General features: G+C 32.5%; 1 protein-coding gene across 4 annotated transcripts in view; it reads left to right on the plus strand.

The window, feature by feature from the left end:
- The window catches only part of si:ch211-11n16.2, a 32,866-nt gene extending 20,122 nt beyond the window's left edge, over positions 1–12,744 (plus strand). For all 4 annotated transcript variants that reach the window (XM_087283771.1, XM_087283770.1, XM_087283772.1 and 1 more), the window contains 7 exons: positions 1,422–1,530; positions 3,082–3,179; positions 3,256–3,373; positions 3,444–3,614; positions 6,178–6,367; positions 7,572–7,670; positions 9,559–12,744. In XM_087283771.1, coding sequence (XP_087139897.1) covers positions 1,422–1,530; positions 3,082–3,179; positions 3,256–3,373; positions 3,444–3,614; positions 6,178–6,367; positions 7,572–7,670; positions 9,559–9,791 — 1,018 coding nt within the window. In that variant the 3' untranslated portion in view covers positions 9,792–12,744. The remainder of the gene's footprint in view (positions 1–1,421; positions 1,531–3,081; positions 3,180–3,255; positions 3,374–3,443; positions 3,615–6,177; positions 6,368–7,571; positions 7,671–9,558) is intronic.
- Positions 12,745–14,337: the final 1,593 nt, after the last annotated feature.

Below are 14,337 nucleotides of genomic sequence, written 5' to 3' on the forward strand. Positions count from 1 at the left end.
CAGCTCTATTTTAAAGGGGTGTATGGTAAAACTTTATTTTATTGGTTCATCTGAGTATTAGTAGACTGTCTGCTTAATACCATACTGCTCCTTCAACAAACATTTAACTGACTATAATAAACTTTGTAAGTACATGCCAACCTACCCTAACTCCAACCAAACAGTCTACTTATTATCTAATGAGAATTAGTTGGCATGGATGCAATGCAACTTATATTCAACAAACAGAATCAAAATAAAGTGTGACCGAATTTATTAATATCTATGTTCTAAAGGTTTTTACAGATGGGATATTTCCTTGATTTTATACAACATGTTTATTCTAAAAAAGGTGTGAAAATGTGTTTTTTTCCGTGTCTATTTGCAGTTTTTGTATATTATTATGGAGTGATTAAAGAGATTCCCTACATGCCCTTTAAAAAATCATTTTGAAAATGAACTGTCAAATTGTTCAACAAGAATTTTGACTTGTATTACAAGAAAATGTTTGCAATTATTATTAATGTAATCAACCAATTGGGGATTTATGATGATGATGATGATAGACCCTTTTCACATTTCCGTGTTTCTCAGTAGTAGTAGTCATTATAGTTAGGTAAACTTAGAGCGCAGTGTATGGGAGAATAAAACTATTTACAATTTTTTATTAACAATCTTAGTTGCTGAAATAATAAAAGAAAAACTCTACGAAGGTGTTATCAAGACTTTCAGAAAAAAGAAAACAAATAGTGTGTGACTGATGACGGCAGCCAGAGGGGGAAATAACATCAAATTTACTGTACTGTCCTTCGCATAATCTGTAATTCGTTTTTTTTTTTTTTTTTTTTTTTTTTTTTTGTAATTTGAAGCAAAGATGATTTACTACATACATAAATGCATATAAATATTCATACATAAAAAATATATATATATATATATATATATATATATATATATATATATATAAATAAATTTAAAACTTTTAAGGATTTAAGATACTGATGACCATTAAACGCGTCACAACAGATTTGTCAAAAAGGCTCTATTATTACGGTTTTGTTTATTACTCCATTCACCTGCAGTGTCTTGCCTTAAAATGTGCAGGTTTTGTTGAATGCTCCACACAGATGCAGTGTGTTTGACACATCATAAATCAAAGAAATTGCTGCGTTGTCAAATATCACACTCTGTTTTCATCCCACAAGCCTTGAGTCACATTTTAATTTGATAATTCACAGTTAGAACTTGGATCTTAATTCAGCATGTAAAGCTAATACATGCAAATGAGTAGAAGAGAGATTTCTCTGCACACTTGAATTTGATTAGATCTTGAGTCATTTGTTTTTGCTTATTGTGTGTGTGACTTAATAGAGCAGTACTGTTCAAGAGTCCTTTATAACTAGAAAAGCATTTCTAACCTCTCCAAAAATCAATGGCTTTAGTGTTCGGTGTAAGAACGGCATGAACCACCGGAAAGATGGGGTCCCACACATGGCTGATGGATTATGCCAATATGCCCACCAGTACAACAATAAAGTCCTCATCTGTAAGGTAATGACTTCTCACTGCTGTAAGGTTATGATTGCTGTTTTGTTGCATTTTTTTATTATTGTTATTTAGATCATATTTGTTTTTCATTTTGTTTTTAATGTTATTTTGAGCTATAATTGAGCTCATTATTCTTGTAGTTTTAATTTGTTTTAGTTTTCTTTGTTGTTAACTTTAATTTTATCTTGATTGTGTTATTATTTTTACTTTTTTAATGCTTAAATTTGTTGAGATGTTGTTTTACTCCAAAGCTGTTTGAGTTTATTTTTGTTGAACACATTTGTTTTTTGTTTTTGTTTTTTGTTTTTTTGTAAATAATGTGTGGTGTTTTTTTTTTCAGTTTGATTTACTTTAGTTTTATTTTGATTGTTATTATTTAAACTTTTTTATTGCTTAAATTTGTTGTTGTGTAGTTTTACTCCAAGGCCGTTTGAGATTCTTTTTTTCTGTTAAACACATTTGGGTCTTTTGTTTGTTTCATTTTAGCTTTATTATTATTTTGAGCATTAATTGAGTTCATTATTTTGTTCTTGTGTTTTCAATATGTGTTTTTTTGTTCGTTTGACTTTAGTTTTATTTTGATTGTTATTATTTTTTAATTTTTGTATTGCTTAAATGTGTTGTTGTGTAGTTTTACTCCAAGGCTATCTTGATTGTTTTTATTTTTACTTTTTTATTGCTTAAATTTGTTTTTGTAGTGTTTTGCTCTAAAGCTGTTGGAGTTTAAAATTTAAGTTTTTGTTTGTACATTTTTTTATTATTTGTTTTACTTTGTTTTATCTTGATTATGATATTATTCGTACTTTTTATGCTTAAATTTGTTGTGGTACTCTTTTACTCCAAAGCTGTTTGAGTTAGTTTTTTTTCTGTTGAACTATTATTATTATTTTTGTTTTTGTAAAAATGTGTTTATTTGTTTTTTGTTTTTTATCTTTATTATGATATTATTTTTACTCTATTATTGCTTAAAATTGTTGTGGTTTTGTTTTACTTTAAAGCTGTTTTTTTCTGTTGAACACAAATAAATATATTTTAAAGAATGTTAGAAAACGATAGCCAATGGCATCCATAGTAGCATAAAAAAATAATGAAATTTAATGGCTACTGGTAAGTTACGATATTAGTTTTTTATGTTTAATTCTTGTTTCTTTTTATTTGGTGTTTTATTAAAAAATATATTTTTTTGTTTATTGATTTATTATTTTATTTAACTTAATTAATTAATTATTATTATTTTTTGTTTTATCATTTACTCGTTTGTTTAATTTATTTTACATATTATTTTAAATATGCTATACTATCAAAAAAGTAATTGCCCAATTTATTAGCTATGCTGCAAATATGCATTTGTTCATATCACTAATTCACACAAAGTGGAACTGAGTAGAAAATAAAGACCAGCCCTGTACATTGATTTGCCAGTAATTTTCTCAGTTAATTATGTCTTCAGTTTAATATGTTTCCAATAGCAGTCCACTTTGGATGAAACTACTCAATTTTCATCAAAAGAATGATTTAATAGCCTCCATAAACCATTTCTTTTGCCCCTTCCAGAAGTGCTATGAGGGCGGAAGGGAAGTGATTGTCATCCCCAAAACATCTGCCTCCACAGACAACCCGTGGTTTGGTCTGGCCAAGTATGCGTGGTCTGGGTGAGTGAGATGCTGTTTTCTGCTGTCTATGAAGCTGCTCCTCATACACATTCCTCATCCAGCTCTTGTTCTTCAGGTACGTTTTAGAGTGTGCAAGCTGTGGCATCATCTACCGCAGCAGACAGTACTGGATGGGCAACCAGGACCCGGAGAGCAGTGTGGTGCGGCCAGAGGTCAAGCACGTCTGGCAGGGGGTGAGTGTTTCTGTTCATGTGTTCAGTCTGCTGATGCTCACAGTGGTTAATGTTGTGTTTGTGCTTGTAGACTGATGCCTTCCAGACTGACCATCAGAATGCTGCTCAGCGGGTTTTGGATGGAATGAACTACATTATTCAGTCAGTGACAGAATACAGTTCAGGGCCGACCAAAGCTGTCGCCGCGTGGCTCACAGACCAGGTGGCTCCACCTTACTGGAAACCCAATGCTGAAATCAGCGTGAGTTCATGTGCTCTGTTGGAATATGAGAGAAAGATTGTTGAGCTGCAATTATGGTGGTATGGGAAAGACCTATAGCACAGTTGAGCACAGTTTAAAAGTTTGGAGATCTCCTATAGTGGGTTTACATATTTTCAAGATCAAAAGCACCAAAATAAAATTCTGCAATATGAGATTGTCAGATAAGCACACTATAAAAAATATGTATGTATATATATATATATATATGTGTGTGTGTGTGTGTGTGTGTGTGTGTGTGTGTGTGTGTGTGTGTGTGTGTGTGTGTATAAATAAATAAATATATATATATAGAGGCCTTTGCCTTTCATATAAGCCACTTCTGACTCCAAATGATCAGCTAGTAGTCAAATTATTATTTGTTGTTTCTAAAACTTAGACAGGTGACAAGACCTTTTTCAGATAGTGTATAGAAGTTGCTCAGTGTCATTCAAACAACTGATACACACCATCATGGTAACACATAAAATTAAAGCAATAATGCAATCAACTTTATTTATTAACATTAGATGTAACATAAAACTCAGGAGTGCATAAGGACTGCAGGAAAACCTAAGAACCATAGTAATGTCAGTAAAATTGTTAAGTATTAAAAAAGTAAAATGTCATGCAGGGAATTCTGGGAAAGTTATTTACGTTTTTTCACCACATATATTAAGGAAACTTTCTGTTAAACAGGATTTTTTTTTTTTTATGTAGCAGTTTTACAGTTTTTACCGTTGAAATCACTGACATCTTTTCAGTGCAGGGTTGTGTGATCAATAGTAAATCTTCTCTAAAAGCCAGAGGAACTGAAACTCTAAAAACAAAGAAAAAGAATTTATGAATCTCCAGCAATTACTGAATAAACAAGATTTAACTGCTTTCATTGATTCAGTGTGACTAATAATCAAATGAATATGGAATGATCTCACTGAATTTCAAACACTCAACTGAAGTTATAAAGTGAGTTTGAAGTAAAAACATGTTATTAAATGCAATTCTTTAACATGCATTCAGATGTAGCAACGGCACAGAGCCGTAGTTCACTAATGAGCCATTCAGACAGCTCCCAAATGGCAGAATTAGTATCTTAGATTTCATTGTCAGGTGATTAAATCGTCTGTAATAATGAATGTGATTCTGTCAGTTAACTATGTCTCTGTGTAGTAAATGCTGCTCCATCTTAAATCTTGTACTAGAGATTTACTACTGATTACCCAACCAGCTTTACTGACAAAATGCACATTAAATAAATTCTCGAAATTAATCTTTATTTAATCGACCAGCCATAGCCAGTGCAAATTCGATACTTTTAAAAACAGTACTGGAAACTAACAGGTACAGTTGAAGTCAGAATTATTAGCCCCCTTTTGATTTTTTTTTCTTTTTTTAAAATTTCCCAAATGATTTTTAACAGAGCAAGGAAATTTTCACAGTATGTCTGATAATATTTTTTCTTCTGGAGAAAGTCTTATTTGTTTTATTTTGTATAGAATAAAAGCAGTTATTAATTTAAAAAAAAAAAACATTTTTGGGACAAACTTATTAGCCTCTTTATGCTAATTTTTTTATCGATAATCTACAGAGCAAACCATCATTATACAAAAACTTGCCTAATTACCCTAACCTGCCTAGTTAACCTTATTAACCTAGTTAAGCCATTAAATGTCACTTAAAGCTGAATAGAAGTGTCTTGAAAAAAATCAAGTAAAATATTATTTACTGTCATCATGGCAAAGATAAAATAAATCAGTTTTTAGAAAGAAGTTTTTAAAACTATTATGCTTAGAAATGTGCTGAAACAATCTTCCCTCCATTAAACAGAAATTGGGGAAAAAATAAACAGGGGGGCTAATAATTCTGACTTTAACTGTACATACCTGAACAAATACTTTTTTGCTTAAGTTAAGTATATATTATATAAAGCATGTGTAAATACAAAATACTACAATAATTGAACACTAAATTATGCAGGAGGTAAAGCAAGAATAAATGATAACTAATTTCAGGCAGTTCAGAGTCTCTTCTTTCTTTTAAAGTCCACGTGAACCAGAAGTTGCTGAGACTTGTTGATGTACTTCCAACTGAAATGGCATATTGAGTAGGAGACTTTCATTTTGCTCATCATTCAACTATAAGCATGGCTAAGAATATTATGATTGACACATCATACTCATGTCAATAGAAAAGAACAGCCACTCCAAATGCACAAGCAAATGGTCTTCAAACTTTTAAGATTAGCAAATCAAAGTTTTTTTTTTTTCAGTGGATTAACTTGCAGATTGATTGATCATTTAAATAATAATATTGTGCACTAGTAAAAAAAACATTTAAAATTAGATTGTAGATTTTACAGAACTGTATTTGTCATACACTTTGACCTGAGCAGACCTTTTAGATTCACAAACATCCATATAACATTATTATAGTTAAAAAAAAAAAAAAAACAGAATTGGACACTTAAATTTGTATAAACTTCCTAGAACTTGAATGAAAGCTCTATGAAGCAATGACAAATCTTTTGGCCTCTCATGTAAAAACAGCAGTTTGTTTATGCTTTCAGGAGTGTCACGGCTGTAAGCGAGTGTTTGAGGAGGTGGAGAGGAAGCATCACTGTCGGGCCTGTGGTCAGGGTTTCTGTCAGGCCTGCTCCACTCACAGCATGCCAGTGCCCGAGAGAGGATGGGGCGGCACCCCTGTACGAGTGTGTGATGCCTGTTACCGGCAGGGGGGACCACAGCACTGCGGACAGGGTGAGGACACTGCTCTCTTTTTAAAAACACACTTTTAAGGTGAACCATGTAAACACTGTGCCATAGCAGATTTGCTGCCAAATAAGGATTGGAATAATAGCAGAATCCTGATAAATTCTTTATACAAGTTTTTTTTTTAATTTAAGATAATTTTTTATAAGGTTCTTTAGAACGGTGCTTTAGATGTATTAATAATATAATATGTATAATAATATAATATAATAATATAATATATATATATATATATATATATATATATATATATATATATATATATATATATATATATATATATAATATAATATATAAATGTAATTAATATAAGTATAATAGTGTATTTATTTTAATCATACCACTATATTATTAATATTGTTATTATTAATAAATTTATTTGTCTGTTCTGATGTTGTGTAGGATGTTAGGACTAAAATGAATTAAATAATAAGAAATGCATTGAAATACCCAAGAACATGTGATTTTTATTTTTGTTATTGACAGGAACTTATCTTATGCTCACCAAGACTGTATTTCTTTAATGAATAATTTGAAACTATGAATACAACAGTAATACTGTGAAATATTTATAAATATTTCAGTATTTATTGAAATAGAATTTTTCGAGACATTGTAAAGAAATTGAATGTGTCTTTGCAGAATAAAGTTATCAATTTAATAAAATAAAAATTAACAAACAAAAAAATAAATTACTGAATTCAAATAAAACAAATGACTGGGTTGTTTTTATTGGGAAAATAAGAATTTAAATATTTTTAAAAGCTAGAAAGCGACTCATTTAAATATCTCTTTTTTACCGTAGGTGTTCATACTTTGGTTACAAGAAGCAACACAAGCCTCTTTCACTAACAATAAAACAGAGTTGTATTAATCACAGGTCACACTGTAATGGCAGTAACACTGAGCCATTTCTCTATTTTGTGCAATCCAACAATAAATAAGTATCAGTGGTGTAAAAGAGCTGCATGTGATTGTTACATGTGCGGAGTTATTGTTTGTATTTTCACAAATGTTGACTCGTTCAGCAGGTGCTTTATTGTCTGTTTTAACACTTCATGTGTGCAGAGCCTGGCCTTGTCAAATCAATATTGAATATTCTCTCAGGGTTATAGAGTTCAGTTGACTTTGTCTCTTTACTGGATGCTGACTGGTTTGCTGAACTAAAACAATGCATTGTTCTTCCCTACAGTGTCCAGTACTGAACCCCGGACACTAGTGGCCCGCAAAGTGACAGAAGTGGCCCAGTCCACTCTTGACATGGTGTCCACTGCAGTCGACTATCCGCTCTGTGAGTGATACTAATACACTTATATTGTCTGACAAAGACATTGCCCAGAAATTTAGTCAACAAAAACAGCACAAGTCGAATAAATATAATATTAGGTTTGATAAGTACCATTTCACTAGTTTATTATAATATAATATTGTACTATTTATTTTACAAGATACGAGCTTTCAGCTTAAGTGCAATTTAAAAGCTGGAAAGCAAAAAATGTCTGACTAATACTACTAATATTGACCTTCGCATATATGTGTATGTGTGTGTGTGTGTGTGTGTGTGTGTGTGTGTGTGTGTGTGTGTGTGTGTGTGTGTGTGTGTGTGTGCGCGTAATCATTTTGCTTTACTGCCTTATCAACTGTATATTTGATATACAGTGCATTCGGAAAGTTTTCATAGCGCTTCACTTTTTCCACATTTTATGTTACACCCTTATTCTAAAATAGATTAAATTCATTTATTTCCTCAAAATTCTACACACAATACCCCATAATGACAATGTGAAAAAAGAGTTTTTGAAATTGTTGCAAATTTGATAAAAAATAAAAATACTGTAAAATCACATGAACATAAGTATTCACAGCCTTTGCCGTAAAGCTTTAAATTGAGCTCAGGTACATTCCGTTTCCACTGATCATTCTTGAGATGTTTCAGCAGCTTAATTGGAACTCACCTGTAGTAAATTCAGTTGATGGAACATGATTTGAAAAGGCATACACCTGTCTATAAGGACCCAGGGTTGACAGTGTATGTTAAAAGTGTATGTTTGTACAATTCAAGCATGAAGACAAAGGAATTGTCTGAAGACCTCTGAGACAGGATTGTCTTGAAGCACAAGGCTAGGGAAGGTTACAGAAACATTTCTGCTGCTCTGAAAGTTCCAATGAGCACAGTAGTCTCCATCATCCGTAATAGGAAGATGTTTGGAACCACCAGGAGTTTTCTTAGAGCTGGCCGGCCATCTAAGCTGTGTGATCGGGGCAAGAAGGACCTTAGTCAGGGAGGTGATCAATAGGGGACCTATCAGGCCTGTAGAGTGGCCAGATGGAAGCCACTGCCTGCCTGTACATTAACTCGGTGAATGTCCTTGAGTGGCCCAGCCAGAGCCCAGACCTAAATCTTGAACATCTCTGGGGAGATCTGAAAATGGCTGTACACCATCACTCCCCACCCAACCTGATATAGCTTGAGAAGTACTGCAAAGAGGAATGTGCATATATTCCCAAAGACAGGTGTGTTAAGCTTGAGGCATCATATTCAAAAAGACTTGAGGCTGTAATTGCACAAAGGTGCAGCAACAAAGTATTGGGCAAAGGCTGTCAGTACTTATGAACATGTGATTTTTCAGGTTTTTTATTTTTTAATAAATTTGCAACAATTTCAAAACCTCTGTTTTTACATTGTCATTATGGGGTATTGTGTGTAGAATTTTGAGGAAATAAATGAATTTAATTCATTTTAGAATAAGGCTGTAACATATTAAAAATGTGGAAAAAGTGAAGCGCTATGAAAACTTTCCGCATGCACTGTACAATGATTTAACTGCCATATTTAGTCATTTAGCCAGAAATTAAGAAAATAGTCAGCCAGAAAGCAAAAACCCATGTGTAGTATTTCCCATTAAAAAAAAAATGTTTTTGCACAAAAACATTTTTAAAAAGTTTTGCACGTTTATATTTTGCACTATAAAATAAGTACAAACAAAAGAAACAGGAAGTGTAGATAAACTTAAATCATTGAAGAATAAATTGAGAAAATAATACTTATGCATCATGAATATCACATGTTTTCCTTGTGTGATGTTAATTACGTTAAATAAAGTCATAAAACGTTAATAAAGTACATAAAATAAAACTGAATGTGGAAAGTTTAATTGAATGTGTTATGCTGTCTACAGGCTTCATAAAGGGAGTTGCGAGACCGGACTATTGGGTCCCGGACCATGAGATCACCCAGTGCCACTGCTGTGCTAAAGTTTTCACCCCCAGCATGTCTAAACACCACTGCCGGGCATGTGGAGAAGGTGTGTGTGGAAACTGCTCTAGTAAGACCAGAGCTGTGCCATCCCGTGGCTGGGACCATCCAGTGCGAGTGTGTGACACCTGCGCTGAAATCCGGGACTCACTGTGACCCTCCAGCTCCTGTCCCGCTGCTCACATCCAGGTTATAGGCCGTTTACAAGCTTTACACGAAGCTGGAGGAAGATGAAACTCACTGCAGAACATAGACAAACACTCAGGCTGAGAGGGATGATCTTTGAATCAAGAGAAAAACTAATAATTATATGTTGCAAAATGACAATAATTTGTGTTATTGAGATTCATTAGATGACAATTAAGCACATTTTATACACCCCAAAACCTAGTTCACTATACATGATTTTCTACATACACAGCTATGGAAAAAGTCTGTTTTTCTGGATTAACAGTTTATAGTTATGTGCAGGGTGCGAATTACAGGGGGGGTTGGGGGAGATTGACCACCCAATTAATTATTGATCCTCCATGAAGGCCGTCAAAATATGTGGGTCAGTCCTTTAAATACTGAGAAATAGTTTTCTCTGATCTGTATTCTAAATAATATTTATCATTAAAATAATAGATAATATAAACACACATTTGACCACCCCTATAACAGTTCATACCATTATGAACACAAAATCAGTCTATGCGAGAGAGAAAAATCATTGAAAAGTCGGAAACTGGCAGATCTACAGCACCGATGGACACCGTAAGTGTTTAAAAAGACACTTTTCTTGTAAGATAGCTGTTTGTTTCTACATACAGCCTAAAAGTAAAGTAAAATGGCTGCAGAGTTTGAATAGTTTGACCTGCAGTAACCTCTGAAATAACAAATCAGAGTATACTATACATCAGAATACACTAAATATCTCTCAAAACACTGAAATGTTAAATATGTTTTTTAATAAATGAGATGTAATTGAAATGAATAAATACATTTAACTGAAGGATGTTTTACACAAACATTACTGAAAAAGATAACACCCCCGATCATCAGTGTAGAATTCGCACCCTGGTTATGTGTTTGAGTAAAGAGTTTTGTCTTGTAAAGTACTGATGAGATTTCCTATTAATTACTCATTTGAAACAAAATAGTTGTAATTAAAACATGTTTGTATACATCTTTAAATGCAGTTTTAGACAACCCAACACACAATTTTAAGTTCAGAAGTTCAAAAATCAATATGTGATGATTTCATATATCAACAACCACAAAAAAAAATATTTGTGTGCGTGCGTGTGTGTACTAAAAAGTTTACATATCCCTTAAAGAATTACCCTTAAAATGTAAATAATTAAAACAAAATAAGAGAGATTATACAAAATGCATGCTGTTTTTATTATTTTTATTTACTACTGTTTTGAGTAAGATATTGTTCTTAAAATATGTTTACATATGGCTCAATAGACAACAATATAGCTGAAATTATTAAAATAACCCCGTGCAAAAGTTTACATACTTGGTTTTTAGTACCGTTAGTGGTTTACTGATGATCTCTGAGTGTTTTTCTGCCTTGAGATGGTTCTTCATGAGTCTCTTGTTTGTTCTGAACAGTTAAACTGACTGCTGTTCTACAGAAAAATCCTCAATCTCCTGCAGATTCTTCAGTTTTCCAGCATCTTTTGCAGATCTAAACCCTTTCCAACATCGTCTGTATGATTGTGAGATTCATATTTTCACTCAAAGGATGATTGAGGGACTCGAACACTACTGTTAAAAAAGGTTTAAACCCTAACTGATGCTCCAGAAGGAAACAGGAGACATTAAAAGGGGTGAAACCCTTAAGGATCTGTAGATCAAGGTAAATTACACTTAATTTTTGATCATCAGGAAATCGCATTACATTTTAATAATGTTAACATCTTTTATGTAAATTATCTTACTCAGAACAGTACTAAATAAAACAGCATGCATTTTGTTTGATCTTTCTTTTTTTGTTAAAATTGTTCACATTTTAACTAATTCTTCAAGAGGTGTGTAAACTTTCCAGCACAACTGTAACTTGTATATACAATTCGGAGACAAATGTGCCTTAATGGTCACAAATATAATAGTATATAAATTATAATTCATATACATATAGATTCATTCTTCATATATAATAGGAATATTTCAATGCAAAAATAATAATTCATTCTAAAACAATAATGTTTGAAAGAAGATATTTACTTATATACTTAAGAGGCAAAAACTAATTTTAATAGATTTTGATAGATCCTAGCTCTAGTGCTGGCACTGAAAAACGAACGCCTTCTAAAAGTGCATTTCTGTAAATAATTTTTTAGATAAATAATAATAACTTTTTATTCTAAAGACAGATAAGAAAGCATATTGATCAACAGAGAATAAGAGCAGTAAATGTTAACATGCGCAATGCAAAGTAAGTTATCATTTAAGATGTTGAGATGCTTGGCATCTTAAATATCCAATAAAGATGCATTTATATACGTGTAATAGAAGCTTTATTTTTATCTTTTATTGAGACACTTTATACTTTATTCCAGTAATGGAGCAACAGTAGACGAATAAAACCTAGAAAATTCACATTCCAGTTTGGGTCAGTGCAGTTCATGCAATCGGCTCCTATCTCGTTCTATTTGTATTAGTTTTTCTCAAATGCCGACTGCACTTTATCTAATCTTTAACTTTAGCCAAGAGCCATGTAGTCAATTCTGTAAGATGCAAACTGTACATATCTAATGAAAAGGGACTTTAATTCAGCGGTGCCTAATGGATCTCAACCACTGTTATGCATAAAAAAAATAGAGGATGATTTCATAATGCAGACTTACACTAAACCCAGTGCTGAAGACTGAGCGCTGAGCTCATCGATAGCTTATATAAGGCACTTTATTTTTATTTGATTTAAGCGAATCCATGAGGAATATCTCAACTTTTTTAAAAACATTTCTGCTTCTGTTTGTGTTTTTATGTGGAATCCAGCATCAGTCTTCAGTGAAGGGATTTAAACCAAAGCAATGGGTTTAATAGCACACACGCAAACGACAATCTTGGGTCTGTGTACTGATTCATCCAAACATTAAAAAGTCTTTGAAAATGAGCTGATTTGGTTGTGTGTGTTTGTGTGTTTGTGTGTGTGTGTGTGTTTGTGTGTGCGTGTGTGTGTGTGGCTGTAGATCTGCAGGTCATCTAGAGGTGCAGGTCTGTGTTTCCTGCTCCTGGGCCTGTAATAGACGAAATCAGATTTAACCGCGCTCACATTTCCTCCATTTGTAAGATTAGTGTCTGGTAAACATCTGCAGGAAGCTCGTCTTTAGGGCTTCACTGATGCTAATGTTAACTCTCCTGTTCTGAACATTATGAACGTCACACGCTGTCCTGCTGATGCTTGGCTGGGCTTATCAAAGGCCTCTAATTGGGATCATGGTGTTACATGTTTTATTTTTTTGTTTGTTTATTTTGGTGATTTATTTTTTATTTGGTGTTTTGTTTTTGGTATTTTGTTTGGTTTGGTGCTTTTTGTTTGACTTGAAGTTTTGTTTAGGTCTTTGTTTCGATGTTATGTTTTGTTTAGTCTTTGGTTAAGCTTGGTGTTATGTTTTCTTTTGTTTCATCTAATTTAGTTTTTTTGGTGTTGTTTCATTTTTTCATTTAGTTTTATTATTTCATTTGTTTGGTGTTTTTGTTTCAATTTGTTTTATTTTGTTTGTTTGTTTGTTTGTTTTTTAATTTTTTTGTTATATTTGTTTGCTGTTTTTGTTGTTTCATTTAGTTTGTTTTGTGTTTTGTCATTTTGTTTTGTTTGTTTGGTGGTGTTATTTTGTTTCGTTTCTTTTTTGTTACATTTGTTTTTGTTTTGTTTGTTTAGTGTTTTGTTTTGTTTTTGTAATCTTACTTATCCAAAAAATAATGAAAACAACTAAATGTTAAACACATAAAATCACTGAAATCATTAAAAAAAATTGCTTTTTAACCCATTCACAAAGCATCAGATTTTTAACTTTCATTCATTCATTCATTTTCCTTCAGCTTAGTCCCTTATTTATCAAGGGTTTTCTCAGATGAATAAACCACCAACTATTTCAGCATAAATTTTAGCGCATACCATTCCAGCCGCAATCCAGTACTGGGAAACACCCATACACATTTACACACTCACACACTATGCCAATTTTGTTTATCCAATTCACCTGAAGCAAATGTATTAGGACCGTGGGGGAAACTGGAGCACCCGGAAGAAACCCATGCAAACATGGGGAGAACATGCAAACTCCACACAGAAACACCAACTGGCTCCACCGGGACTCAAACCAGCGACTTTCTTGCTGTGAGGCAAAAGTGCTAACCACTAAGCTGCTCTAGATTTTTAACTTCACTGATGTACATATGTAGGAATGGTAAGTATCAAATAAATGTTCATTATATGCATATATTGTTCAAACAGTTAATGTAATGGGGAAACACTATTATAAAACTAAATTTTCAAATGATGTTGAAACAATTTTTGGAAAATTTATAGCAAGGTCACATTGGCAACTAAAGTAGACAAGGTAAAAATAAAGTAACACCAAACAAATATCCAAAGCTAAAGTGATATTAATTAATATAGCAATATAAAGCCTAAATAATTCCAGAGTCCTGATAAAACAATCAAAGTTTTAAACAATCTGATAAAACAATCAAAAAATAATGT

Source organism: Danio rerio, chromosome 15, assembly GCF_052040795.2.
Source record: "Danio rerio strain M-AB ecotype USA chromosome 15, GRCz13ab, whole genome shotgun sequence".
Lineage (NCBI taxonomy): Eukaryota > Metazoa > Chordata > Actinopteri > Cypriniformes > Danionidae > Danio > Danio rerio.